Source organism: Salvia splendens, chromosome 20 (genome assembly GCF_004379255.2).
Source record: "Salvia splendens isolate huo1 chromosome 20, SspV2, whole genome shotgun sequence".
Taxonomy (NCBI): Eukaryota; Viridiplantae; Streptophyta; class Magnoliopsida; order Lamiales; family Lamiaceae; genus Salvia; species Salvia splendens.
The window spans coordinates 23,722,633-23,750,561 of record NC_056051.1 but is presented as its reverse complement, the minus strand read 5'-3'; the positions used below and the strand labels follow the sequence as shown (position 1 = coordinate 23,750,561).

General features: G+C 36.3%; 2 protein-coding genes across 3 annotated transcripts; one reads left to right on the top strand and one right to left on the bottom strand.

The window, feature by feature from the left end:
- Positions 1-3,446: 3,446 nt before the first annotated feature.
- LOC121780690 (PRELI domain containing protein 3B-like) lies at positions 3,447-5,774 on the bottom strand. Its single transcript, XM_042178322.1, has 2 exons — positions 5,646-5,774; positions 3,447-4,219 (listed from the first exon to the last, which is right to left on the bottom strand). The coding sequence occupies exon 2, from the start codon at positions 4,217-4,219 to the stop codon at positions 3,662-3,664; it is 558 nt and encodes a 185-aa protein (XP_042034256.1). The 5' UTR covers positions 5,646-5,774; the 3' UTR covers positions 3,447-3,661.
- A 19,745-nt stretch (positions 5,775-25,519) lies between these two features.
- Positions 25,520-27,399, top strand: LOC121780795. 2 transcript variants are annotated; one of them, XM_042178424.1, is made up of 3 exons: positions 25,520-25,791; positions 26,256-26,471; positions 26,744-27,399. In XM_042178424.1, exons 1-3 carry the CDS (start codon positions 25,712-25,714, stop codon positions 27,000-27,002), a joined length of 555 nt encoding a protein of 184 aa, XP_042034358.1. In that variant the 5' UTR covers positions 25,520-25,711; the 3' UTR covers positions 27,003-27,399. The 2 variants fall into 2 exon arrangements, with proteins under 2 accessions (XP_042034358.1, XP_042034357.1); XM_042178423.1 differs by having other exon boundaries at positions 25,524-25,791; positions 26,220-26,471.
- The last annotated feature ends 530 nt before the right edge of the window (positions 27,400-27,929 follow it).

Genomic DNA, 27,929 nt, shown 5'->3' with positions numbered 1-27,929 from the left:
GCCCATTAGGCTTGGCCCCATAATTCAACCTGGGCTAAATTAATCAACAGCCCGAATTAAGTCCACCAAATAAATTCAACAATAATAGTTATCTTTTTGTAATTCAAATTATATTAAATTTTGAAAACTTGTTACGATGAACTTGAACTGAAAATTTTTACATAAAAATACTCCCCCCCTCCCCATGGTAGTACTACAGAATAAATTTATACTCCTATATTTTTCTATTTCGTAGGCAATTCAACTGGTATTAATTTTGATTTGTTTTTCACATGCGCAGCCGACCACAACCGAACATAGTTTAGCAATTTAATTAGATTCTCTTGGAATAGTTATTTATGGTTTTGATTGTTTTTGGATCTGATAGAAATTTAAAAGAAAACTTCTCATTATTGAAGTTGTTGACACTCTTCTATTACCCACACGTTTATTGCATCATCACCATAGAAACTAAATTAGCAATCCTTCTTTAGTTTAAGAACAAAATTTTTAAAGGATGCGTCAGAGCTAGTGGACTCAAACCCGAGACTTTTGGCCTACATCATTAGATAAACATATGCACATCCTAGAGTAATTCTTCGGTCACACAGGATTACAAGTATTATAATGTGTTTGTATACATGTTTTTCCTATCTAAGACTTCTATTTATCCAAAAACCAAAAAAAAAAGAAAAAATAAGATATATAGCAACCATGATATGATAAAAGTGTGACATATTTTACACCTCAAACTAACAAAGTGCGTATCGAAACAACAACTTATTCAAGGCTTATTAACTCGATGATTCAGTGGCGAGCACATCAACGAGTCGAGAGGCTGGTAGTTTATGTATCGACTCGGAGCCGAAGAGTGGCGCCTCCCTTTAGGCATGCAACCCTCAACTTGCTTCCCTCCGAGCCCATGTTTGCCCTCAATAACTTTGGGTTTGAACATTGTGTAATCTTCCAATTTTGACCCTAGGGGCCTCGAGCCCCCCACGAACAAAACTAGGAGGGCAAAAATGAGAATGACCATCAAGAAAATAGGAGGACTAGACATAATTTGGATCTTGATTTTTGTTTGCACGAAAATATTGTGCTTTGTTTATAAGAGATGTGTGTGTTTATATATAGAGAGAAATGTTGAAGGCTTTAAATGGACTCGTGATGGGCTGAAAAAAAGTGTGACGATTTTACCCGCTCATTACCTAGTTTTCCAGCACAATAGTGGATGTGTTGTCATTTTGACTTTAGACTTCATTGACTAAAATTCATGGATAATAGTCTCTTTGTCCGCCATTAGGAGTCTCATTCCGTGGCGGCACGAGTTTTAAGAAATATTAAAAAAATGGGTGAAAAAAAGTTAGTAGAATATGAGTCTCACTTGTATATATTAGTTTTAAATGGAATGTGAGTGAAATAAGTTAGGTGAAGGTGGGACCCTATTACCATAAAAGTGAACCGAGACTCTTATTCGCGGACGGACTAAAATGGAAAAATGAGACTCCTATTCGCGGATGGAGGGAGTACTCTTTATAACCAACAATAACTCTAGGATTATAGGAATTCATGCATTAAATTAACCTTTTCTTAATATCTGTAAAATAAGATCAATAAATGGGAATATGTAGAAAGAAATGGATGTGAAGGCTTGAATATGAAAACAGCAAAGAGAGAAAGGGGTGGACAAGTGAATATTACATGTGACGTAAATAAATCTTCATGGAATCACAAGAACTACTTTTATGGGTATAGAGTTGTGATCAATGTCGAACTCTTCTTAAAGACCGATAACTAGAGACCAAATTTGGCCACTCATTTTTCTTAATCTTGTGGTTATGATTAATTTACAATTAATTTAATATTTTATTAAATAAAAACGTTTTTTTTTATTTTTTTAAAATTTTTTCTTAAAATTTAATTTTTTAATTTTTATTTTTTTATTTTTTTATTATGAAGCAATAAACTAATAGAATGAAGTAATAAAGTAATGAGATAAAGTAATAGCATGATTGAATGAGGTAATAAGACGTTTAACACAGTTAACATTGTATTTCAATAAAATGTCACATTTACTTCATTTCTAACGTTCATTTAGTTCATTATGTTGTGTTATTTTTCGTATTCATTACATACCAAATTTACTTCAACTGAGAGACAATTATGTCATAACACATTATTAAGTAATAAACTGATTGAATGAAGTAATAAACTAACAGAATGAAGTAATAGCATGACTGAATAAAGTAATAAGTTCACTACTACTGCTTGACGTTTAACACAATTAACATTATATTTCAATAAAATGTCACATTTACTTCATTACTAACGTTCATTTAGTTCATTATGTTGTGTTATTTTTCGCATTCATTACATACCGAATTTACTTCAACTGAGAGACAATTATGTCATAACACATTATGAAGTAATAAACTGATGGGATGAAGTAATATCATGACTGAATGAAGTAATAAGTTCATTACTACCGCTTAACGTTTAACACTAAAATTTGTTGTATCATTAATGTATATCAATAACATGTCAAAATTACTTCATATCATACGTTTATTTAGTTCATTATTTAGTGAATATAGTTCATTATTTACTCCAGCAAGTTTTTATTGAATAAAAAATAAATAAATAAAAAATTTAAATTTTTTTAAAAAAATAAAATTTTTATTTTTTTAAAAAAAACAAAAAAAAACATTTTTATTTAATAAAATATTAAATTAATTGTAAATTAATCATACTCACAAGATTAAGAAAAATTGGTGGCCCAAATTTGGTCTTTAGTTCGGTCTTTTAGTTCGGTTTTTAAGAGTGGATTTGTGAATAATGAGACTCTATGTGTATAAGTTTATTTAATGATAATATTTTTGGATAAGTAATGTACCCAAAATACATACTCTAGTTCAGATGTGTTTAATGTAACTAGGTGTCACATTTAATTTAAGAGATTGAAAAAGTCCCAAACAATTAAGAGTATTATATGATTTTTTGGGGTGGATAAGATGATGATTAAGCAAATTTGGTATTGACACATGTTCTACGTGTATATGTCCACGTGTAAGTGGCAGATAATCGCCACGAGAATGAATCAATGATACATCAACTACCAAATCTTGTCACAAATTGCAATTGGCTTTTTCATTTCTAGATAGATTTAAGTACTGTTTTCTGATTTTCAAATTATATTCAAATTTCCAGATTTAATACCATTGGATTTGATCATTTATCCAAACTGCAAAATCCCTTAAAAAATTAAGCCAATTGGCCCGTAAAAGAACAACTATTTATTCATGAAATGGCATTTAATTGATTAAATTTGTTAGTTCATTTATTTGCATCATCTTTCCTAAGAAAATATCTTCATTTTAAAATAAGAGAGCCCACAATTGCTCAACTCAACCAAGTGTTCAAAGGATAAACCTTGCCCCTGAATAGAATTGAAGAAATCACAAAGTGCAAACTGCAAACAGCAGAAAACTGGATATATCATATTTTATTTAATATTTTCTTGGTCACCGAAAAAGGGACCAAGATGTCCTATTATTTCAATTAGATCAACTAAAAAAAACTGGATATACAACAACACCTCACTGGTAAATTCCACTACCGGGAATACACCAAGTTAAACTGAAAAAAAACAAAGGCAGAAATCACCCAATGATTAACATCAAAATCAAGCAGAAATGCCCCTAGATTCAGCTTCAAGATACTTGCAGATTCTCTCCATAACCTCTCTCCCCTTAGCACTGTTTTGCTGGAACTTCTCCACGCACTTCTGCTCGATCTTCTCAGCCATCGTGGCCAGCGCCGACAGGGGCTTTATTGTGATCCTTGTCTCCTGCCGGCATATGGTCCATCCGTTTGGATCATCCGGGTGGGGATCATACCTGATCTTCTCCTCCACTTCAATGAACTTCTCGAGGCTGATATTACGGGTAGCTAGCTGCATAGATCGGGATTTTGCATCCACGACAGTTGATTCAACACAGTGGCAGATATCCTGGCCGATCATCTTACGAAGGAACCATGGCCCGGGAGCATGGACAGTTATAGCTCGAGTTGTGTACAGCTTGCCAGAGCTACTTTCGAGCTTGTGGCTCAGAGTATCAACCTCGATAATGTGAGACAGTGTGCGTTTGTTCGCAGGGTCGGCAAATTTGCGCCACGACGCAGCTGTTACTCGTTCCCATGGATGCTTGTATGTGTGTTCTTGAGAATATGCTCTAACCATCTGCCAAGTAAACATTGCTAGTTAAGAAACACATCATAATCATTGATCTCAATTTTTTACCAAAATACATAAAAGAGACAACCAAGATACACCTTTCAGCAAATATACTCTCAAGGAAATTCTACCACCATAATAACTGGACAATGTGAAACATAACCATCGATCAACCTCCAAACAAATCTTTGTATCTTCATGTGCACAGTTTGCCCACAGACCAAAATAAGAATAGAGGCTACAGCTAGGAATAAATCGAGGCAACCCAACGTTGAAGCAAAAGCTAACAAGTTGCATATAGAATCATGGTTTAATGAAGCAAACATTCTAACACAACAGAGACAAACTTCAACTCAAATTATGCAAAGATTACCTATACATCTAAAAAAGATTACCGAAACTGATTAATTGTTCATGACTCAAGGCAAAACAATAACGAGCAGATCATCAGAATTAAAAAACAAACCTTGATTCAGATTCAAGGATTTTCAACTCAAAACTCCTCAATCAATATAATCTTCCCAAATATTGAACTAAAAGAGAAAGTAAACATCTACCAACACAACACCATACTTCATTCTAGTTCATAAGTAACCAATATACACCCAACGACCCTCAAACCAAATAAATAAAAAAGCAAAGAGATGTTCACAGATGTAGAATTAAAATATTCTTGGAGTATGAATAAGAAAGAAGTATGTAATCAATGCCAAAATATTTTTTGCTCGCTTCCAGTTTCAATACCAATAGAGCCAATAATAAATACTATTGAATCATAACAATCCGTGATATTCAAAGATCCATATAACTTTGGTCAAAATGGATACACAGAGATCACACTAACTAATTGCAGTTTCATAGACCTATAAAGTAAACATTTACCTACACAACACCATACTTCATAGCTCATACCCAGCATACACCCCCACACCAAAGAAATAAAAAATGCAAAGAAATGTTCAAAGATGATGAATGTTCTTGGAGTATGAATAAGAGAAAAGTATATAACCAATGCCAAAACATATTTTGCTCGCTTCCAATTTCGATAGCAATAGAACCAACAAATATTGAATTGCAACAATCCGTGATATTCCAAGATCCACATAAATTTGGTCAAAATGGATATATAGAGGGATCACACAAACTAATTGAAGTTTCAAAGTGCTTTTCAGAAATCTGCTCCTACAAATTTGATCTGTAACCAAACTTTTTTCCTCAAACACTTTGCAGTCGAATTTGAACAAAATAATTCATGCACAGACATTTAATTGCAATAGCTACAATGATTTTAGGGTCCATTACCACGAATCTATTCGATTCCTGAAGAGAAGTGTTTTTTTTTTGTTTTTTTTTTATTTGGAGGCAAGTAGTCGACGGATTAGAGGAACGAGGAAGAGGCGGCAGCTTGGATTTGAGGAATAAGAGGTAATACCTTAAGCGGTGGCGAGTCGGCGGCGGCGGCGGCGGCGGCGGCGTAAGCTTCTAGGGCTCATGAACGTGAATCAGGTGTGATCGGATCATAAATTTTGCGCTGTACTGAGTGGGAGACAATGTCTCTGCAATTTACTAATTTTGGTAAAAATAAATTCTTTATCACTCATTTTATATTAAAAAATTTGTGCCATAACTAATGTGTTTTTTAATACTGTATAAGATAAAATAAAAACGATTTCAACACTTATTCTTAAAAAAATAATAGAAATAAAATATTACTAATATAAACAAAATTTCAATTTTTAGATTAATATTCGAGTGGAATTGCGAATTTGTGTGTTGTCTTTGAAACACACTACGAAAAGTCCAGTATGATTGCATTATTAATTAAATACTTTATTATTAAAAATATGAAATTTGGTCAATAGATAACCTCGTTTAACACGTATTTAGTGTTGTTCATTTTAATTTATATATTTAGTTTGATTCTAATATAATAAAAAAGGTTATTGAAATTTTTAATTTCACCAAATTCATAAAAATCTAAAGTAAAATATCAAAAAATATTCAACGTTAATGGTAAATTGGACTCCCCAAAGTAAAATAGTAAAATTCATGTGTCTGCCATGGGAGTGCTGTATATGATAACGTGAGTGTTTGCCAGTCATCATGAATCGTTTTGTATAATTGCTAAATGACTCCACAACAATAAAAAGATAGTAGTATATAAAAATATAAATCTGCATAATGTTAAGAGCATCTTCAGCGGGCAGATGTCATAGGACTTCCCAAAAACATCTCCTGCCACGTCACTAGGACTTCTCATCCCACTGCCACATCACTAGGATTTCCCCTGCACAATCCGCCCTTCCACTAGGACTTCCCGCGCTGACTTCCCGCAATAAAAAAAATTCACAATTTATTCAATTTACGTTTACGGAATTAAAATTTCGACACGGAATACGGGGAAAATGCGAATGCTTCATTAAAAAAATTACATAATTTTAAAAAAAAATACATAGTCATAAAAAAAATACAACCCTCGGCTCACTCCTCCTCGTCCTCCTCGTTGTCCCCGTCGCCCGTGTCGCTGCCGCCCCCGTCATCCCTGCCCCTAATCTCGACGCCATCATCATCAATGGGTGGCATTCCTAAATCGCGCCGACATGCGTCGATGACATCCTTTAACATCCTTTTGTACGCAGGATCGGTCGTGTTATGCTACCTATGCATGATCCGTATCAGGCTAGTCGTTAGCTGCGCGCGGGCGAGACGGTCGTACTCTTCTGGGGTTTCAGGGGCCTCCGATTCGACCTCAAAGGATCCGCTGCGGCTGCCGCTTCCCCTCGCCATCCGCTGCGCAGCCTTTTGCCCAATCGGGCGACGACGACGGCGGGAGTCTGATTGAGGTAGCGGGGACACTTCCTCGGCATCGTGGAGCTCGTGCAAACCAGCACTGCTGCTGTACTCACCGGAAGCGTTGATCTTCGTACGCTTTGGCCAGCCCGCTTCGACACCCGCACAAAATTTTTGGGAATCCTTCACCACGAGATAGGCCTCCCATTGGTCGAACTCTTTGAACTTCAAGGCTTTGTCGGGGTACTGCGACAAGGCACGGTTCTTCACATCCTCCTCAGACATACCGCTGGTTGCCTAGCGCGGGTTGTTTAGGTAGAAGCCGGCAAATCGACTAAGCTTAGGCCTCAACCGCTCCCATTGTTTCCGGCATTGCTCGGGACCGTGACGATTCCCCCTAGCCGGTTTGTGTGTGAGGTAGGCTGCACTAATGCGATGCCACATTCTGTCAATATGCTGGTTAGCCCCGACATAGGGATCATCGACTACACCGACCCATGCCTTCGCAAGCGCGACGTTTTCCCACACGCTCCAGACCGTCCTCTTTCCCGTTTCCTCATCATCCTCCTCCTCTGCCACCGTTTGCGAGGAAGAGCCCGGGGCTTTCCCCTTGCCCCTGCCCCTGCCCCCGCCCCTGGCCTTGCCCCTACCCCTGCCCCTTACCGCTGGCCCCGCCTCATCGGGAGTCTCCCTAACCGGAGATAGCCCCAACTCCTCTAAAGAGAAAGTCTCGATGGCGGCGAACGGAGTCTCCAGAACAGTACTGGGGGAGAATCACTAGACAACAAATCCATATATGGGCGATAGACATTTTCCCCAGGAGTTTGAGGGCCCCTGGTCTGCATCATTCCCGACATCATCTCACCCATCCCCATCATATTTGGTTTCATACCCCCCATCCCGCTGCCCTGGGATCATCCCACCCATCCCACCCATCCAATTGTACATAATGTAGTACTGGGGCATCATCCCACCCATCCCACCCGCCATTTGGGGATTCATCCCCGACATTTGGGGATGCATCCCAGACATTGTTGGAACCATTGCCGCATTTCCGCTAAAGTTTCCCTCCTGTTCAGCGGGAAAGATCGAAGTGTGTGACTCGCTCGTGGCGGGGAAGTTCTTGTCGTTCTCCATTCAGTAGAAATGAAATTTGTAGATTTAGAGAGAGAAACTTGTTAACACACGAGTGGTGTGAATGAAATGAAGTTCAACGAGCCGTATATATAGAGTTTTAAAAAAATATAAAAAAATAATTAAAGTCGGACGTCCGCGGCGGACTTCCCGCCGAAATCCGCGGATATCCGGTGTCCGCACCGGACGTCCGTATCCTACCTCCCCCGTTCCAATGGCGGACGTCCGGTCCGCCATTGGAGATGCTCTAAGTCACCTTGGATGAAATTCGGACAAAAGAATCCATATACAAAAGAAAAAGCGCCACTTTTAATATTTTTCATAGAATATAGTATTTCATTTAGTTGATCATATCACTACAAAAATAACAACATTTATCGTGTATCAAAATGCTCGGAAATAACCTAAAGTGCTAGGAAAAATAATATTTTCCGAGCATCAGGTACTCGCCATTTGTTTTGTCGGCTTATTTCCAAGCACTTTGCAAGCTAAACACTAGTTTTCCTTAGCACTTTTATATGCTTGGGAAAAGTGGTCAACTCACTCCATATTTCAATTAAATGAAATCAAATCTGAGCAACAACACATGCTCGGAAATTTCTTTAAAATAAATTAAAAATAATGCGAGCACCACAAAATTATTAAAATAGATTAAGTATCTCAAGCATCCCGAGTACTCGGAAATTGCTAAAAGTATAATGCCAAAATAAAACTAACAAATGTTCAAAAAGGTGTTTAAAGTGCTCGGAAAAGTGTCATATTTTCTCTCATTAAAATTACGGGGGGTGCTCTTAAAACATGCTCGAGTTGCTTGCAATTTCCAAGGAAAGCGGCGGAATAAAGATATTTTTCTACGAGCTCTTCCTTGAAAAATGAAAATTTTTATAATTCAAATTGATTGTTATTATTATAAGTCAATGTAAAATTTTTATTTTTGTTATTTGTCATTAAATTATTGAATTTTACTATTTTTTGTTTTTCATACCTATATAAAATTTTATATACTGTCGATTATTGATTTCATCTAATTTCACAATTATAGAATATTATGATTAATGTCCATACCTATACTAATAGCTGAAAATTACTGTGAAAAAAGATTCAACGTAGTGCGTCATTTCATTTACTACCAATTATACCATATCATTTTTTCGGTTATCAATAATAGTTGCAAAATTAGATAAAATTAATCGTTACGTCATTTGAAATATATTTAAACCTAGTGCCCAAAAACACAAATTGGTGAAATTTTAGTAGTTTACAAAAGAATATTAGCTGTCAAAACAAATGGAAAAAGAGAAGAGAAAAGAGACAAGTCACGCATTTGATGAAGAAAGGTGTTGAGAAAGGAAAACAATGGAACATATTGATATGTGTTACGAAATTTCTTGCTAAGAAATCAGCGTGGCAAAAGAAATGTTGAAACGTAAGACGTGTGGCTGCTTAGATAAATTTAGTAAGATGTGGGCTGCGTTAAATTAAATTCAACAAAATAAATATAGCTATGTGCAACGTAGGGAGATAATAAATGCAAATTCTAAATATTTGTATAAACTTTAAACTATGATTTGGATCATTAATAAATGTGTGACAAAATAGTAGCAACAGAATATGTTAACACAGCGTTAACAGTTGATGCTGTGTTGACATTTTTTATTGTTGTTATTTGTCATATGTTAACATTTTCTGACGGTCCAGATTATAGTTTATAGTTTGAACGATATTTAAATTTAGCATTTTATCACTACTCATGCAACGTATATTTATCATTGATTGAGTGCGTTATCAGTGAAAAAATGAGTATTTTTTTTATATTTTATAATGAAATGTGAGTAAAGTTCTAAATGAAAATTGAATATCTATTTTAACAAAAGTAGAATGAGATTTCATTAGAAGATACGTAATGAGCAAGATGAAATATTATATGTAAGTCAGTCTTGTTATTTTGACTGTATTTAATCGACAAGTGATCGAGATCACTGGATTATATTAATATAACCAGAGAAAAAATTGTATGCATAAATTGTTACAGTATTACTCCATGTGTTTAGTCACGGAAACAACAAAAAGCAATTAGTAGCAAATTACAGTCATGTATTGTGGATGCAATCGATTATATTGTCAAATCAAATTAGACCCAATTGACTATTTTCTAAGTACTTACTACTTATACAACTACTAGCATTATTTTATTATTGTCACCTCTAGCCCAACAAAGCTAGTTCCCCCAAAATTTGTCAAACTTTGACTCGACACGAGTTTTAAATAATGTAATGGAAAGTGAGTTGAAAAAGTTAGTGGATTATGGGTCCTACTTTTATATATTAATTTTATAATAAAATGTGAGTAGGAATGAGTTAGTGGAATATGAGATCCACTATAAAAAATGGTAAAAAGTGAAATGAGACAAATTTTGAGGGACAGACGGAAATGAAAAAATGGGACAAATTTTCAGGGATGGAGGTAGTATTAAATAAATTCTCATTTTCTTATTCTTTCAACTTTATACTCATTAATACTGTCGCATCACCAAGTTTGTTATTGTTGGGTATCGGTGGTGCATACCCGAACTCCACATTAGTATGATATTGTCCGCTTTGGACAAAGCCCTCACGGTTTTGCTCTTGGGGTACTCCCCAAAAGACTTCATACTAATGGAGTTGGGGAACCCCTTATATATGCTTGCAACTCTTGTCCATTCTCTGATGTGGGATAGGTTTACTCTACCACAATCCTCCCCTCAAACCAAGACCACCAAACCAAAGACCACATGTCCACCCCATGTTACAGGTCACCAGGTCACCACAGGTCTTGATCGAGCTCACGCAGAGACATCGGAGAACTTGCAAGCGCAACCCACCAAACCCCGAGACACACAGGCCCAGCCCTGAACCAGGGCTCTGATACCACTGTTGGGTATCGGTGGTGCACACCCGAACTCCACATTAGTATGATATTGTCCGCTTTGGGCAAAGCCCTCACGGTTTTGCTCTTGGGGTACTCCCCAAAAGGCCTCATACTAATGGAGTTGAAGAACCCCTTATATATGCTTACAACTCTTGTTCATTCTCCGATGTGGGATAGGTTTGCTCTACCATTAGAGCCACGTGGGGACTAGTTCGGCACGCCGAGTCGCATTAAGGAGGTGGGCAAGTGGAATCCTCCTTCGAGTGGGGATTCACTCTGGTAAATTGGTTGAATCCTCTGTATTGTTTTCAATTCTTGTTTTCTGCTTAGTGCCAAATATAGGATTGAGATTTTTTGTTGCTGGTAGACAGCCTCTGGCAAGGCTTAAGTCTTTCTTTCTTGTGTTTTCTTGCTTCTGCTGCTTGTTTGCTATGTCTGACCTCTTATCTGATTTCTATCTGCCTGACCACCAAGCTATTTGCTGCCTAAGTGACCCCATGCGCCCTCCAGTAGAGAGTGATTGCGAACTGGGATAGCCTTAGCCAGTGTGCTCGTGACAGTCAGGATTTGGAAGTCAGTTTTTTTTGGTGTTTCTGTGAATTCTGCAAGAAACTTTAATTTTTGCAAGATTTTGTGCTTCTGTGTAGCCTCCTGTGTTCTTGCAAAAGTGTTTGTAAAAATGTCTCAACCCATTGGTTTGGTGCCTTTCAATGGCAAAAATGATTTTGTTATTTGGAAACAAAAATTGAAATGTATTTTCATTCAGCAAAAAGTGTTTAAGGCCGTTGATGGTTCTTTGCCTGTTGAAACTCCTCAAGATAAGCTGGATGAAATGAAGGAGTTGGCTAGGGCTACTATTGTGCTTAATCTGTCTGATTCTGTGATTAGGATAGTTGATCATGTTGATGGTTCTTTGCCTGTTGAAACATCTTGATACTCTGTTTACTGAGACTTCCATCTCCTCTAGGATGTACTTGCTTGAGAAGTTGTTTAAATTCAGGCTTGATTTAACTAAGGATATTGATGACAATATTGATAGATTTCAGAAACTTGTCCAGGATATTAAAAGATCTGGGGATAAAACTATTGATGAATACACTAGTATTGCCCTAATGAATGTCATACCTGACACTTATAGTGATGTTAAAGCTGCCATTAAGTATGGCAGAGATTCTGCTTCTCTAGATCTGATTGTTAGCTCCTTAAAATCTAAAGAATTAGAATTAAGAGAAAGAGCTGCTGATAAAAATGCTTTAAATAAGACCCTGAATGTCAGGGATAGATCTCAAACTAGAGGGGTTAAAGATTCTAATGGGGCATCTGGAACCAACTCAAATTCTAAGAAAAAGAATAGATCTAGATCCAATGGCAAGGATCCTAAATCTTTCAGAAAGTGTTTTAATTGTGGGGAAGTGGGGCACTACAGAAAAGAGTGCACTAAACCTAAAAAGAAGAAATCTCCCAATAATGACACCCAGCTTGAAAATCTTGTTAATGTGGCCAAATATGATACTGATGTTGAATCTGTGTATATGGTGCATGATTTGATGTTTGTAAATGCCTCCCCTGACTGTCCATTTACTTCAAATGACTAGCTATGTGATTCTGGTTGCACTTATCATATGAGTCCCTTCAAGGAAGTGTTCTCTGAACTTAAACCAGTGACTAACACCTATGTGTCCATGGCTGATGACAAAAAGTGTGAAATTCATGGCATTGACACTGCGTGTTTGAAGTTTGATAATGGTTTTGTTTTAAACATGAAGAATGTTAGATATGTTCCAGAATTATGCTATAATTTGATGTCCTGTACTGCCCCTGAGAGTTCTGGCATGGGGGGCAAATGGGGAGAGGGTAGCATGAAAATCTGCAATGGCTCAATATGCTTGTTTAAGGCCAAAAGAAAATGTGGTTTGTATGTATGTACTGCTGTGCCTATTACATGTGACAATGCATGTGCTAATGTAGTCAAAGTGGATAAAACAATGTTGTGGCATAATAGACTTGGTCATATGAGTGAAAAAGGCTTGAAAATTCTGAAAAACCATGATATCTTGTCTGAATCTGATGTTCAAACTGATTTACGTTTCTGTGACACTTGTGTGATGGGTAAACAACACAGGGTAGCCTTTCAAACCCCTGTGCCCACTAATGTTAGCAAAAGTATTCTTGAATATTTACATATGGATGTGTGGGGCCCTGCTTCTGTGTCTTCTCATTCTGGCTCTGTTTATTTCCTATCTGTGATTGATGATTTTCCTAGGAAGGTTTGGTGTTTTCTCATGAGGCATAAGCATGAGGTGTTTGAAAAACTCAAAACCTGGAAAATTTTGATAGAAGCTCAGACTGGAAAGAAAATCAAGGTAATCAGAACTGATAATGGGCTTGAATTTTGTAATAGTCAGATTGATGATTTATGTGCTAGTTTTGGAATCAAAAGACATAAAACTGTACCTTACACTCCTTAGCAAAATGGAGTGGCTGAAAGGATGAATATGACTTTACTTGAAAAAGTTAGATGCATGCTTTCAAAATCTGGTTTGTCTAAAAAATTTTGGGGTGAAGCCCTATTGACTGCTGCTTACTTGGTGAATAGATCTCCCTCTGCCCTTGTCTGGACAGTGTCATGAACATGTTTTTTCTGGAAAATCTTTGAACATTTCTCATCTGAGGGTTGTTGGTTGTTCTGCTTTTGTGCATACTAAAACTGACAAACTTGAACCTAGATCTAGAAAGGGTGTTTTTCTAGGATATCCAGAGGGAGTTAAAGGATATAGAATCTGGTTAAGAGATGTGCCAGGGTTTAAAGTTATTATTAGCAGGGATGTGGTTTTTAATGAAGATGAATTTCCTTGTATGAAAATAACTAATAATCCTGCTCCAGAGGATGTGGACAATGATCCTCTTATTGAGGTGGAGTCCACAGAACAACCCACTGGTGTGGAGCATCCAGAGGATGTTTCAAGTGAGGTGGAGAATCCCTTCTGGAATTCTCAACCAAATTTTATTCTTGATGATCCTCCTGATGAGGGAAATCTGCAAGTAAATGATGTCAATAATGTGCCTCAATGTGATAATGCTAGAAATGTGCATGCTAGTCCTTCAAGAAATCCTCCTGTTACTGCTCAGATTGTGCCTAATAGCCCTAGTGGTGTTCAAAATGCTATGGATCCTTCTGCTTTGAATGACTATGTGTTAGCAAGGGATAGACCTAGAAGGACAAATGTTCAAAAACCTTCTAGGTTTGATGGCTATGTTGGTTTGGTTACTCTTATAAACTTGGCTTTCAATGTTTATGAATCTGATGGGGATGAACACCAGTCCTATAAGCAAACTACCAAGTCAAAATTCTAGAGTCAGTGGCATAAAGCCATGGTAGAAGAAATGAACTCTTTAAAAATTAATCTTACTTGGATTCTTGTACATTTGCCTCCTAGTGCATCTGTGGTTGATTGCAGGTGGCTATATAAATTGAAAAATGAGGTAGAGGGTCTGAGGTACAAGGCCAGGCTTGTAGCAAAAGGCTTTACTCAACAAGAGGGGGTAGATTACACTGAAATATTTGTTCATGTTGTTAAATTCACTACTGTGCGGTTAATGCTTGCTCTTTGTGCTCATTTTGACTGGGAATTAAAACAGATGGATGTGAAAACTGCTTTCTTGCATGGTGATTTGGATAAACCAATTTACATGAAACAGACTGAAGGCTTTGTTGATCCTAAGTTTCCCAATCATGTGTGTCTGTTAAAAAAGGCTTCATATGGTTTAAAACAATCTCCTAGGCAGTAGAACATTAAATTCAACAAGTGTATGCATAAGTTAGGCTTTGTCAGAAGTACTTTTGATGCATGCCTTTATGTGAAGGATCTTAATTCCTCTGTGCCTCTCTTCTTGTTATTATATGTAGATGACATGTTGATAATGGGTCCCTGTTTGAAATCTATTAAGGCTGTGCAAACTGCTTTGAGTGAGAATTTTGATATGAAGGATCTTGGTGATGCTCAGAAAATTCTAGGCATAAATATTTTCAGAAATAGGAAAGATTGCATGCTTGTATTGCATCAAGAACCTTATGTGCACAAAATTCTGAAGAAGTTTAACATGTTTGATGCTAAAACTGCCTCTGTGCCTTTAGCTGCTCATTTTGTGTTGAGTAAAGACATGTGCCCTAAAACTAAGACTGATATTGATGCCATGAGAAAGGTTCCCTATGCAAATGCAATTGGATCTGTTATGTATTTGATGGTTAGCACCAGACCAGACATTGCTTATGCAGTGTCTTGTCTAAGCAGGTACATGGCCAATCCAGGTCCTGCTCACTGGGAGGCCTTGAAATGGCTTCTGAGATATTTTAAGCATACTGCTAAGTATGGACTGTGTTATTCTAAGTGTGATGATGGAATTGTTTTAACTGGCTTTGTGGATTCTAACTATGCTAATGACAGGGATAAGAGGAAGTCCACCACCTCCTATGTTTTTACTGTCTGCAGGTCATGTAATAGTTGGAAGTCCTAACTGCAGCACATTGTGGCTCTGTCCACAACTGAGTCAGAATACATTGCTATAACAGAGGCAATGAAGGAATCTGTGTGGTTGAAGGGAGTTCTTTCTGAACTCAATTTTGTGAAAATTTCTCATACTGTGTTTTCTGATTCTCAGTCTGCAATTCAGTTATGTAAAAATCTTGTCTTCCATGATAGAACTAAACACATAGATGTAAGGTTTCATTACATTAGAGATATTGTAGAAAAAGATGAAGTTTTTCTTCAAAAGGTGCATACTGACAAAAACCCTGCTGACATGGGGACCAAAAGCTTACCAATTGAAAAGCTTCTTTTCTGCATAAGATATTTGCATTTTGACCTAGGATAGTTTGCATGTCACGGGGGAAAGACCTCAGTCACTTTATCAATTGTGGTAAGGGTGATAAGTGATTGGAGGCATTAAGTCCTTTAGACTAATGGGTGTCAGCCCTTTGGTGTCTATAGGCAAACCTGGTGGCTTCCCTAAAGCTAGTGAGTTTTCTCTTTGGAGCTGTGGGGGCTGCCTTGTAAGCTGTGATGATTGTAACATGATAAGACTCATTTCATGCATCGGTTTAAAGGGGAAGATAAGGGTAAATTGATCAGTTCATGCGAAATTGAGTGTTACTTGTGCAGATTTCAGCTTGATTGAGAACAAGTTTAGTAACTGATCAAGGTAACGCAAAAGGCGAAAACAAGGTCAAGTCAGTCAGGTGGATCAAGGAGACGATCAAGCAGTTAGCTGGAGGGGACCATTGCCTCCCGAAAGAGGGCACGTATAACGATGCGCTGGAATGGGGGCCAGAATCTGTTATGAAGGACTACCGCTTTCCAGAAAGCAAAGGGCACGCGTCAATCAATGAAACGAGCGATTCCAGCGTGAACGAATATTCGCTGACAAGGTTGTTATCTTAGCTGGAATCGTTGCGATGCTCCTATAAATAGAGGGTTCCATACCACAAGAGAAGAGTTCAGAAAGTCGAGAAAGTTTCCATAGTTCGCGCAGGTGTCCCTCTCGGCACACCTTGCTCCTTCGTTCTTAGTTTAGTTGCTCCAGTTCTAGCCTCAGTCCAGTCAGAAGCGCGAGCGGAGAGAGCGCAGCAGAGTCAGCAGATCTGTTCGGCGCCATTTCACCGTGTTAACCGAGATTTCTCTCGGTTTTTGTTTGCTTTCTTCATCTTCCAGTTTAAATAGCTTAGCAAATTTCCAGTTTTTCCGTAGCTAGTTCATGCTCTGTTATTCCGTGTTCGTAACTTTTGATTAAGACCTATTTTGGAATTAAAGTTTATGTTTTTCGCATTATGGATCATTTCGCAATTTGTTTTTCTCGCTTTGAAATGTTGTTAAATAGTTTGAATCTAGAGAATGTCAGGAATCATGGTTGTTAGTGTTTGCATAGTTAATCAAGTTATTGAAATCAGTTGTTTGTTCGCTTGATCAGTTGCTTGTTCAGCATGACTAGTTCCTTGATCAAGTCGATCATTTAAGTTCCGTCTAGTTTAAAACAAATAGTTTAATCAAACTCCCAAGTTAAAGCGTGGCAGCAGCCAACCCCTGTTCACTACACACACACTCATCGCACCGGCTTCTCTGTGGGATCGACCCCGTACTTGCTACTCTACTTTGTAAGTAGGTCGTAATCGGGAGTTTTATAAATATATTTGGCGGGGAGGAGTGCTAGTGGATCAAGTCGCAACGACACCGCAATCTGGTCTGCTTGATCAGTTGTAAAATATTTAATTTTATACTCCTATAAAATATTTTCATATTTTTTGTTACACAATAGTACTCCCTCCGTTCCCTTATAGTCGAAGTGAATTTTTTCGGCACGGAATTTAAAAAATTTATATTTAGAGTGTTAAGTAGATAGAGTATTTGTTAAATGAATTCTATTATCTACCCTTTTATTTGTCTTATAGGAGAAATAATCTATGGAGAATGACTGAACTGGTAAAAGAAGAACTCAACAAATTGAGAACTCTAGAGTATAAATATCAATGTAAAATTAATATTCAAAAGTGTGTCTTTTCAGTTCAACAATTAGACCTTTATATAGCCAAAGGAAAATCCTAAACTTATGGAAAATAGCAAAAAAAAATAAATGGAAACCCTAATTTGTAGAAGGAAATTTTTTTTACTTCCATCTACTATATTTTTCTTCTACTACTAGAAATTAAAAAAAACTCAAATATAATTTTCTTAGCCTCCAAGTCTTGTTTTCAATAACTGCATCATATTCCTCTTCTTCAAAAAGACTCGTCCTCGAGTCTACTTTGTCTCCACCCTCATGTTTCACATACGCCAACAATTTTGACAATTTCACAAATAACACACTAAATAAAGGGCTTTGGATCCCCTGTTGTGGCTAATAGCCACAACAGGGGATGTTGTTCCATGCATGTGCTTTTTTATTTTTAATTAAAATATTAAAATACTTATTTTATTTATTATAAAATAATTAAATGTTTGTGCATATTTTGCACAGCCCCTGTTTTGCACAGTAGGGGATCTTGGCCCCCCAAATAAAGACCACGTGTATTAGTCTTTCTTTTACATTTCGTCCCTGAAATGAATTTCACTAAATTATTAGGACTTCCCCAACTTTTCTCTGTTCGAGGACCTTGGTAACATAAGAGGGTTACTATTATCCCGTGTCAAATTTTAATATGTATGTGTGAATTTATTTGCTTGACTAGGGCGTCGGCTAGCCTATTCCTAAATTGTGGGAAGTCTTTGATGAGATGGGCATGAGGAGTTGGCTAGTTGTGGAAGAAACATAACACATAATTCTCCTCAATGCAGTTGATAACTTACTCCTTAAATGATTTTGTATCAATATTTTCAACATATTTGCTAGTTCCAATAAAAGATAAAAGATACTAGTACTCAAGAATAGGCTAGGTGGTGCAGCTAAACATTTTGAGATAATGGTTGAGATGAAGCTTAGGCCGAACTTGGCAGTTTATAATAGGCTTGTTGAGGAGTTGGTTAAGGCTGGCGAGGTTGATGAGGCGAAGGTTTTCTTTTACATGATACTGCCAAAGCTGAGGATGAATGATGATGCATACAGGTTCATCATGAATGCACTATCTGGGGTTGGGAAGCACGGTGACGTGGTAAAGATTGTTGATGGAATCTTGAGGGCGAATCCAGGGGATTTCACTGAGGAGTTGGAAGAGTTTGTTAGGGAATTGTTGAGGAAGGAAGGGATGGGGGATGAGGTGACAAATCTCAAGTTGCAGTTGGACGAAGAAGCTGCTAAAGCTAAGGACAGTACTGGCCTTGCTATGGCTGATCTTTTGTCTTCTATGTCGTTTAGAAAGATGTTGTTTGTGGAAGAACCGTCAGGTGAAATATTATCCAGGTACTCCGTGGAAGGTATTGCTACAACTTGATTGCATCAAGTTACAACAATCATAGGTTGCCAATGTTAGAACTAGTTGATCCATGGATTGAAGAAAAAAAAGACAGATTACTTGGCCTAAACAACAAGTACAAAAAGTGGTTTACTTATAGAAACAAGAAGTGAAACAAAATTTGGATTTAATGTTTGATGTTAACTTTTTTTTGGATGGATTTCAAAACAACTACAATTGTGGTTTCTGACTTTTGAACTCAGAATGTGGATTTTCTCTTAATTTTATTATTGTTGACATGACTTATTATTGTTGTTGACATGATCTGTATGTGTAGTTGACACGATATGAACCGTAGTTGACATGACTTATATGTCAACAATTTATAACCAAATGTTAACAACTTGTATAAAGTGTCAACAACTCAGAAAACAAATATTATAATTAATAAAGAAAATCATACGATAGATTTCAATAGAGAGCAAAATCAAATATCAACAACTAATTAGAAAATGTCAATAACTTTTAGTATATGTTAACAACTAAATAACAACTCTGATTGTTGTTGACATGACTTATACGTGTAGTTGACATGGCTTATAATTGTTGTTGACATGATTTATAATTGTTGTTGACATGGTTCTATGTGTAGTTGACATGGCTTATAATTGTTGTTGACATGATTTCTATGTGTAGTTGACATGACTTATAATTATTGTTGACATGGTTTCTATGTGTAGTTGACATGGCTTATAATTGTTGTTGACATGACTTATAATTGTTGTTGACATGGTTTCTATGTGTAGTTGACATGGTTTCTATGTGTAGTTGACATGACTTATAATTGTTGTTGACATGACTTATAATTGTTGTTGACAAGGTTCTATGTGTAGTTGACATAGTATGTAACATAGTTGACATGACTTGTACGTTTAGTTGACACGATATGTATCGGGGTTGACATGACTTGTATGTACTGTTGACACGATATGCACCATAGTTGACATAATTATATTACTTGTTGATATGGCTAGTATATATAGTTGACATGATTTTCAATTGTAATTAACCTTAAAAACATGAATTGTAATTGTAATTACCCCTCCAAGCAGGACTGGGGCAGCTTGGACGCCCTCATCAGCGAGGAGCACGGAGGCAAGCCTGACTCCAACTTGTATTGAAATATCAACAACTTTTAACCAAATGTCAACAGCTTGTATAAAGTGTGTATAACTCAGAAAACAAATCTTAAAATTAAAAAACAAAATCATACAATAGATGTCAATAGAGAGCAAAATCAGATATCAACAACTAATAAGAAAATATCAATAACTTGTAGTGTATGTCAACAACTATAAAACAACTCTGATTATTAAAAAAGAACAGTCATGTGTGTTTTCTGCCACAACTTCTAGCATTATGATCAGTCACTTTATGACACTTTCCACAACGCCTATGAGGTTTATTGCTTTTTCGCTTTCTCTATGCTCGACTTAATCCTGCTTTTGGAATGACGACAAAGACTACCTAGCCCAAGAGAAGTTTAGCTCGATGGAGGCGATAGGTGCGGTTAGGATGATCGTGGTCGATAACAACCTCAGACAAGTAGCATCCAAATTTGGAGTCTCTCACATTGCTTCTGTCACTGAAGATGATGGTTTTGAGATACAAACATACATAAACTCTGAACCCCATCCGGTCGCAACGATTCTCCCTACCAGGGTGATCGCGAACTACAAGCCGGCTTCCGTTGTCGGATAGTTCTCCTCAAGAGGCCCCACTTATGGGATTCCAAATCTTATCAAGGTACATTTTTCTGCCTCTGGCCTCAGTATTAGTAGTATTCAACAACAGATAGCTGAAAACGGAAGATGTTGTGCAGCCTGACATTGCAGCGCCCGAGGGGTCGATCCTCGCGGCATAGCCTTCACGCGACAAGGGAGAGGCGCTCACGGGGAAGGATCCACCCCTCTTCGACATACTATTGTGCACCTCCATGGCCTGCCTGTTAGAGTTTAGTATACTGAAAGCATCTTTCGAATGCTTGTATATGTAATAACTCTTTTAGCCATTTGTCACCATTTTATGAGAAATAATATTTTGTTACAATGTATTTTGCTTATGTATTGCTTATGTATTTATGAGATGTTGAAATGCGTTTTCCATTTAAATACATAGTTTAAGCAAAATAAGTCTAAGTCTTCTGCATAGTAGACGAGTTGTGAGCGGCGTTCACAGTAGGTAACTTGTCAGTTCATGCAGAAGAAAAACTGTTTCACAACCTAGATAGGCTTTGACTACCTATCGTGAAAGGTTGCGACGTCAGTCCGAAAGTTTCCTTACCTAAGGAAATGAACGACGTCGGTGTGGTATAGCACTGAAAGGATCAAACAGTGAGATAAGTCTTTCTTGGCTATTTACTGAAAGACGAGGTCTCGGTGATTGTCGTTTCTTAATCATTGTTGACATAACATTGAGCATACGATATTAATTGAAAACTACTTTGACTTATCAAATGGTGAGGGAATTTCGTTGCCCAAGAATCCTGATAGATTGGGTAATGATCATTAATGTCTAAGTGGTGCTAGTATTGTTATTGCAATGAATCGTGTGCTGGGAGAGGCCAGTATGATAATATCCTCAAGAGGTGTTTAGAAAAAGGTTTTATTATTCAGAAAACTGGCCAGTTGGAATTTATTCCATGAATAATAAATAATGTTTCTAAACTAGACCACTCTTGGAGAAAGAAATTAATTAATAAAAGTCAGATAGCAGACTTGATATTAATTAATGGATATTTATATCTTTAACACGGGAAATGATTTAATTAAAGAGGAAGTCCCAGAATACTCGTAATTTCGGTTTGGACGGGCAGTCAATATTATATCTATAGTGGATGATAATAATATTTAAGTTTGGTCTTGAATTAAATTGTTTTTAATTTAATTAGTGAAAGCCTGAACTGTGGCCCAATCCAATCCTCCACAGATCCCTGGTCTGGCCCAAAATAATTAACTTAATATAAAAGGGAGAAGAAGAGAAGACAGATGATCATTCGACGTAAAATTTCGATCTCTTCAATCTGTAGAGAGAAAATATCGGTTTTCAGTATTCTTCTTCCGTAGAGATTTTTGTCTTCAATTCTTCTCCAGCTTTTGAGGATTTGACAAGCTTTGCCCACACAAAGGTCAGATTCAAGTTAAAAGGGAACAGATCAGAAGATCCGTGGTTGAGATAAATTGAAGAAGGTGATTGAATTCAACTCTTGAATTCCTACGGTATGTTGTATTTAATTGCATATATTCAGTACAATCTGTGATTATATGCTTATGAACATGTTTCTAGTTTACAATCGGATAAAAGCATGTTTAGATGTAAATCTTACAATCTAACTAAATAGATTTCCGCTGCAAAACCAACACTGCCCTCATGTCTCCGGTCTAGCTGCCAATGTTAAGTCTCTGCATCCTACGTGGCCAGAGTCTGTTATCAGATCAGCCATAATGACAACATGTTCGACTTAATCTCATTCTCAACCAACCAAACAAACAAACACATCTACGGTAACACTTGTAATTATATCATGATCTCAATTTTCAGCAATTCAGACAAACAACCTGCACACCCCAATCACAACAAATGATGGATCTGTAGCCACCCCATACGACATCGGAGCAGGGGAGATAAGTGTGACCGGCCCGTTGCAGCCAGGCCTTGTCCATGAGACTCAAACCATGGACTACATCATGTTTCTCTGCAACATCAGGTACAACACAACCATGATCAAGAGAATTGTATTGAGTCTTCCTAGTAACTTCTCATACCCAGGTAGTGCCAAAGCCGATGCCATCTCCAACATGAATTATCCCTCCATAGCTGTATCGGGCCTGATTAAAGGCGCGGTCAAGACAGTGACCAGAACAGTAACCAACGTTGGTGACCAAGATGAGACCTACTCATGTGTCGTGGAGGCACCCGCTAGTTTGGATGTGGAAGTGGTGCCAAACATAGAGGGTTTCCAAAATCCAGAATCAAAATTTCAACACTACATCTCAAAATATGCAGCACCAACACACCAACACCAACATCTTAGACATCCTACCATGGACTCTCAACCCTATCCATAACCCCTTCCTCCACCAACAAACACCACAACATGGGCTCTTCAGCGGGGGGTGCATTTTAGATACAACTATTTTGTATGTAAACAGAATGTCAACAAAGAGTATAGCTACATAGAATTTTAACATGTAACATACATCATGTCAACAGATTTGCATTTATGTCAACAGAGTATAATTCACCAACATAACACAAAAAATCATGTTAATGAAACAGAATGTCAACAAAGAGTATAACTACAGAGAATATTTAACAGGTAACATACATCAGGTCAACAGATTTGCATTTATGTCAACAGAGTATAATTCACCAACATAACACAAAAAAATCATGTTAATGAAACAGAATGTCAACAAAGAGTATAGCTACATAGAATATTTAACAAGTAACATACATCATGTCAACAGATTTGCATTTATGTCAACAGAGTATAATGTTGATATTGCATCTCATTTCTCAATTAGCCTAAAAAATCTCAATTGATCATGGACATATATATATATATAGGTTTGTGTTAAAATGACAACAACTCTTAAAGTGACAATGTGACACCACATATACAGCAATATTATAAACGCTACACAGCAATATTATAAACGCTACACATCAATCTATAGATTGTTGTATAGCGTGTTGGATATTGTTGGCCGAGAAAAATTGCTGTATACAGTGTTGCATATTGCTGGCCGAGATTTTTACCCTTTTTGCCACATGGCAGCTTATTATTCGTCCACGTGTACAAATGATTGGCTAGGAATGGTGGTATGGTGTTATTTGAAGAGGTGTTGTCATTTTAACGCACCCCTATATATATATACACACACATATATAAAAGGCGAGTCTTGACCTTTATTGTAAATATTTATAAGTTTTGAATTGTATTGTAAAATTTAGATATTTTGATTGGCCTACCAAAAAATTAATTCAATTACTATTACAATTCACCAATTATAAACATCATTTAAATCAATTAAATCTCATACACTAATTATATTTCATCCGTAGAAATAGAATAGGCGGTTATACTAATTAGAGCGATAAATGTGGCATGCAAGTTTCCTTCATAAAGGTTTATAAATTGTTGGCAGTTACATACTTTTAATAATTGTGATTTAATCTCAATATTTCAATAATAAGCATTACATATCAGCCATGGAATTGGGGTTACACGAATTCATGATTAACTTTGTAACTGCCACATTATTACACATTATTAGTAATTGTATTAATAATAATTTATGTAAATTTTAGAACAATATAATTTCTCTATGTTTTTTTGTCTATATATACGTGTCATTCGCTAGCTTATTACTCACTTTCTCATTACCATCACCTATAATCTATTTCTTCACTGAATTTTCTGCAAAAAGACTTTGTTTTCAGTATGGTTCTTGCTTTTTATCAATAGTATAATTTCATATTTAACCACTTTACACATTCTTTTTTTGATTGTTATGTTACTAATATTTGTTGTTTACACATTCTTTTTTGTGATTGTTATGTTACTAATATTTGTTGTTGTGTTCTTACCAGAGAGGATGGCTGGGAAATATGGAAATGGAACTAATCTCTCTTAGTGATATACAAACTACCATAACTTAATTTATCAATCAAAGGTTGAAATCATGGAAGCATTCCCCTTGCCAAATTTGATTTTGAAATTGGTAGGTTTTTTATAAATTTTGCAGTACAAACGCAAAGTTGTGTTCGCATTGTTCACGAATGAATATATTTCTCGAAATTGCAATATGGGGTCTGTAGTTGACTTTTGTTTGAAGTTCTTATCTACATATGAGAGCAAACTGGCCTGGTGAAGAAGATGGTGTCAATGCAGGACGATGAAAGTGTTGGATAAGATGAGCAGAGAAGATGATGTCTATTGAGGATAGATGGAGGCCGATGGACGGTTGGCCAGAGCTATGAGCATTAATGATTCTGGATTCTACTATTTTTTTATTGATTTCTTTGCATTTTAGTATATTATTTTTTATTAATGAAGTTGATTAATTTTCTACTAGTGAAATTATTGAATGTTATATGAATAATAATTAAACGGATGGATGAACTAAGTAATTAATTCAAACATAGTATAAGATTAAAATTTTAATATTATTTAAAAAAATCCATAAGACAATATGGAAAGATATTTTAATTTTTCAACATTACCAACAATTATTAATAACATAATCAAGAGCAATTATAGTGTTTTAAAATTTAAATTAAATTATTATTAATACAATTACTAATAATATATAATAACCTTAACGTAATCAAGATTGATTCGTAATTAATGTTATGGTTTGTATTGTATTAGTGATTTAAAAACTTTATATAATTTTGCTTTTTATCATAATTTATTTATTTTACATTTCAATTTTATACGAAGAAGCGCGCACGGGGATGATACTAGTTAGTATAATAACATGGCATTATCAGCATTTTTAGATTTTTGGCCTTTGTGATGCATAATTAATTATCACTCCGTCAGTTTTGGGTTAGTTTTACTTTTTTCGGAAATAAATTATAAATGGTAGTTATTTCGTAAATTTTTCACATCTATAAATCGAAATCCCCTTCTTCTTTCTGCATCCAAGAAGTAATTGTTAGCTTGAGAGAGAAAGAATTGCAAATTAGCGGTGTGATTTAATCGTCGGCAGCGGCGGAGGATGGACGGCGACGGCGATTCGAAGAGGAAGCGACCTATGGCCGAAGATGCTCCTGATATGGATGATGCTCCCAATCAAAAGTATCACTTTTAATTACTTGTGGAATTTTGATTTTGTTTGTGCCTTTAATTCTGTATGAAAAATGTGATTATGTGTGATTTTTTTCTCCAAGTTCGTTCCATTTTGATATGTGAGTTAATCTCTGAATTCATCACCATGTTTATCGACCCCTTTAATTAATTTCTTGTTTTTGATTACTCCGTTAATAATACATTCCTGATTGTGGAATTTTGATTTGTTTATGCGTTGAATTAATTTTGTGTGAAATTTTTTTTAGAATCGTTTGGCCTTTCCATATGTACTGTATATGTGAACCTAGGGTTTTTTTGTGGTATTGTGATACTTTCTCCAATTCATTTCGTTAATCTGTAGATTCATCATCATTATCAAGAAATTAGATTCATTTAATTTATCAAGAAAGTGATACTTAGTATTTATTGTAATTCAGGAAACCAAGAGCATTTTCTGACCTGGCAAAATCCAGGAACATGAATCGTAGAAGAAAGTATTACAATGCTAAAGAAACCCTGATTAAGATTGGAGCCACGGATAAGTTCATAACATCGCTAATGGGTAAAATACAAGAATTTATTGACGAACTTGTGGCTGAAGGGGAACAAGTCGATGCTGAGAAATCGAAAGCTGGAGCTACTGACAATGCCAAAGATGATATGGCTCAGGATGGAAATGGTGGGACAAAGTAAGATATGATCATTAATATGTTTATGCCTTGACTTAATTCTGTTTGGAAAATGTGTTTATGTGTGATTTTTTCTCCATATATGTTTCGGTTTGATATGTGGTTAATCTCTGAATTCATTTCCATTTTATCAATCAATTTAATTAGTTTCTTGTTTTTATTTGCTCTGTTAATTAATACTTTCCCCCTGTTAGTATGTGTGGAATTTTGATTTTGTTTGTGTTGAATTAATTGTGTGTGGAAATCTTAGAATCCTATTTATGTTAATATAGGACGGATCTTCCACACCAATCTGGTTTACAAATTGCAAAGCATGTACATAGAGCGAAGGAGGACCGCCCAGCGGAGATAGTCAATCTCATTCAATCTCGAACAGGTTTTGCTGAAGTTGGAATAAAGGTTGCTTTAGCTAAAACTCGTGTCATTCACTTCCTAAAAGAACTCATGGATGAGGAAATGCAAGAGGAAGAAATCGATGACGACAAGAAGGTGACTGAAATAAAACAAGATGCAGAGATATCAAAAAGCTAGAGCTGCTGCTTCATCTTATGACAATGCCTGAGATTGCTCATGACTCCATTGATAAAAATGGTGGGAAAAAGTAAGAATTCCTGTTGATTCCTTGGTTGGTACCAACTTTAGTTTGCTTTTTATCTCTCTACTCTCCTCCCACCTTCCCACCATGGGGGGGGGAGGTTTTGGACCCCCAATGCGGGGTCTGCGTCACTCCGGGTCCAGCGCCTCCAAGAACGTCTCCTCTGAGCCCGCCGCCACCTCCGCCTCCAACACCACCTCCACGTCCCTGCCCTCCCCCTGTCGCCTCCTACAGCATAGAGAACTCTATAGAAACCCACTAAATATTTACAAATGAAATAACAAGAAATTCGCAGTGTTAAAATAATTAGAAATTAGCACTATATTGAAATAACTAGAAATTCGCACAGTGTTAAAATAATTAGAAATCCGCACTGTATTGAAATAACTAGAAATTCAGAGTGTTAAAATAATTAGAAATTTGTACTGTATTGAAATAACTAGAAATTCACATAGTGATAAAATAATTAGAAATTCGCGCGGTATTGAAATAACTAAAAATTTGCATTGTATTGGAATAACTAGAAATTCACTCTAACTAGAAATTGGCACTACATTATTCTCGCTTTTATCCAATCTAACTATTTATTGCAATTTATCAACAATTGAAGTTCTTCAATCTTCAAGACAAGTTTCTCTTGAAGAACACTGACCTATATATGAAGTTAAAATCTTCAATCTTTAGGAATCATTTACATTAATCATCATACTACAAAAATCAAAATTATCTACAATAGTAATGCATTCTGGGATTAACCTTTGTAAGCGAAGTCACAAGATCAGCTTTGTGGCGTTAATACAAGCTTCAATCGCGAAATGAACAAATATAGACATACATTAGAAAAATTAGATATGGAAAAATTA

Bases quoted from the DNA above. Each gene is read 5' to 3' on its own strand.
- LOC121780690 (XM_042178322.1), bottom strand. From the start codon at position 4,219: ATGGTTAGAGCATATTCTCAAGAACACACATACAAGCATCCATGGGAA.
- LOC121780795 (XM_042178423.1), top strand. From the start codon at position 25,712: ATGGACGGCGACGGCGATTCGAAGAGGAAGCGACCTATGGCCGAAGAT. The intron at 25,792-26,219 runs GTATCACTTTTA...ATTGTAATTCAG, and splicing joins GATGATGCTCCCAATCAAAA to GAAACCAAGAGCATTTTCTG. The intron at 26,472-26,743 runs GTAAGATATGAT...ATGTTAATATAG, and splicing joins GATGGAAATGGTGGGACAAA to GACGGATCTTCCACACCAAT.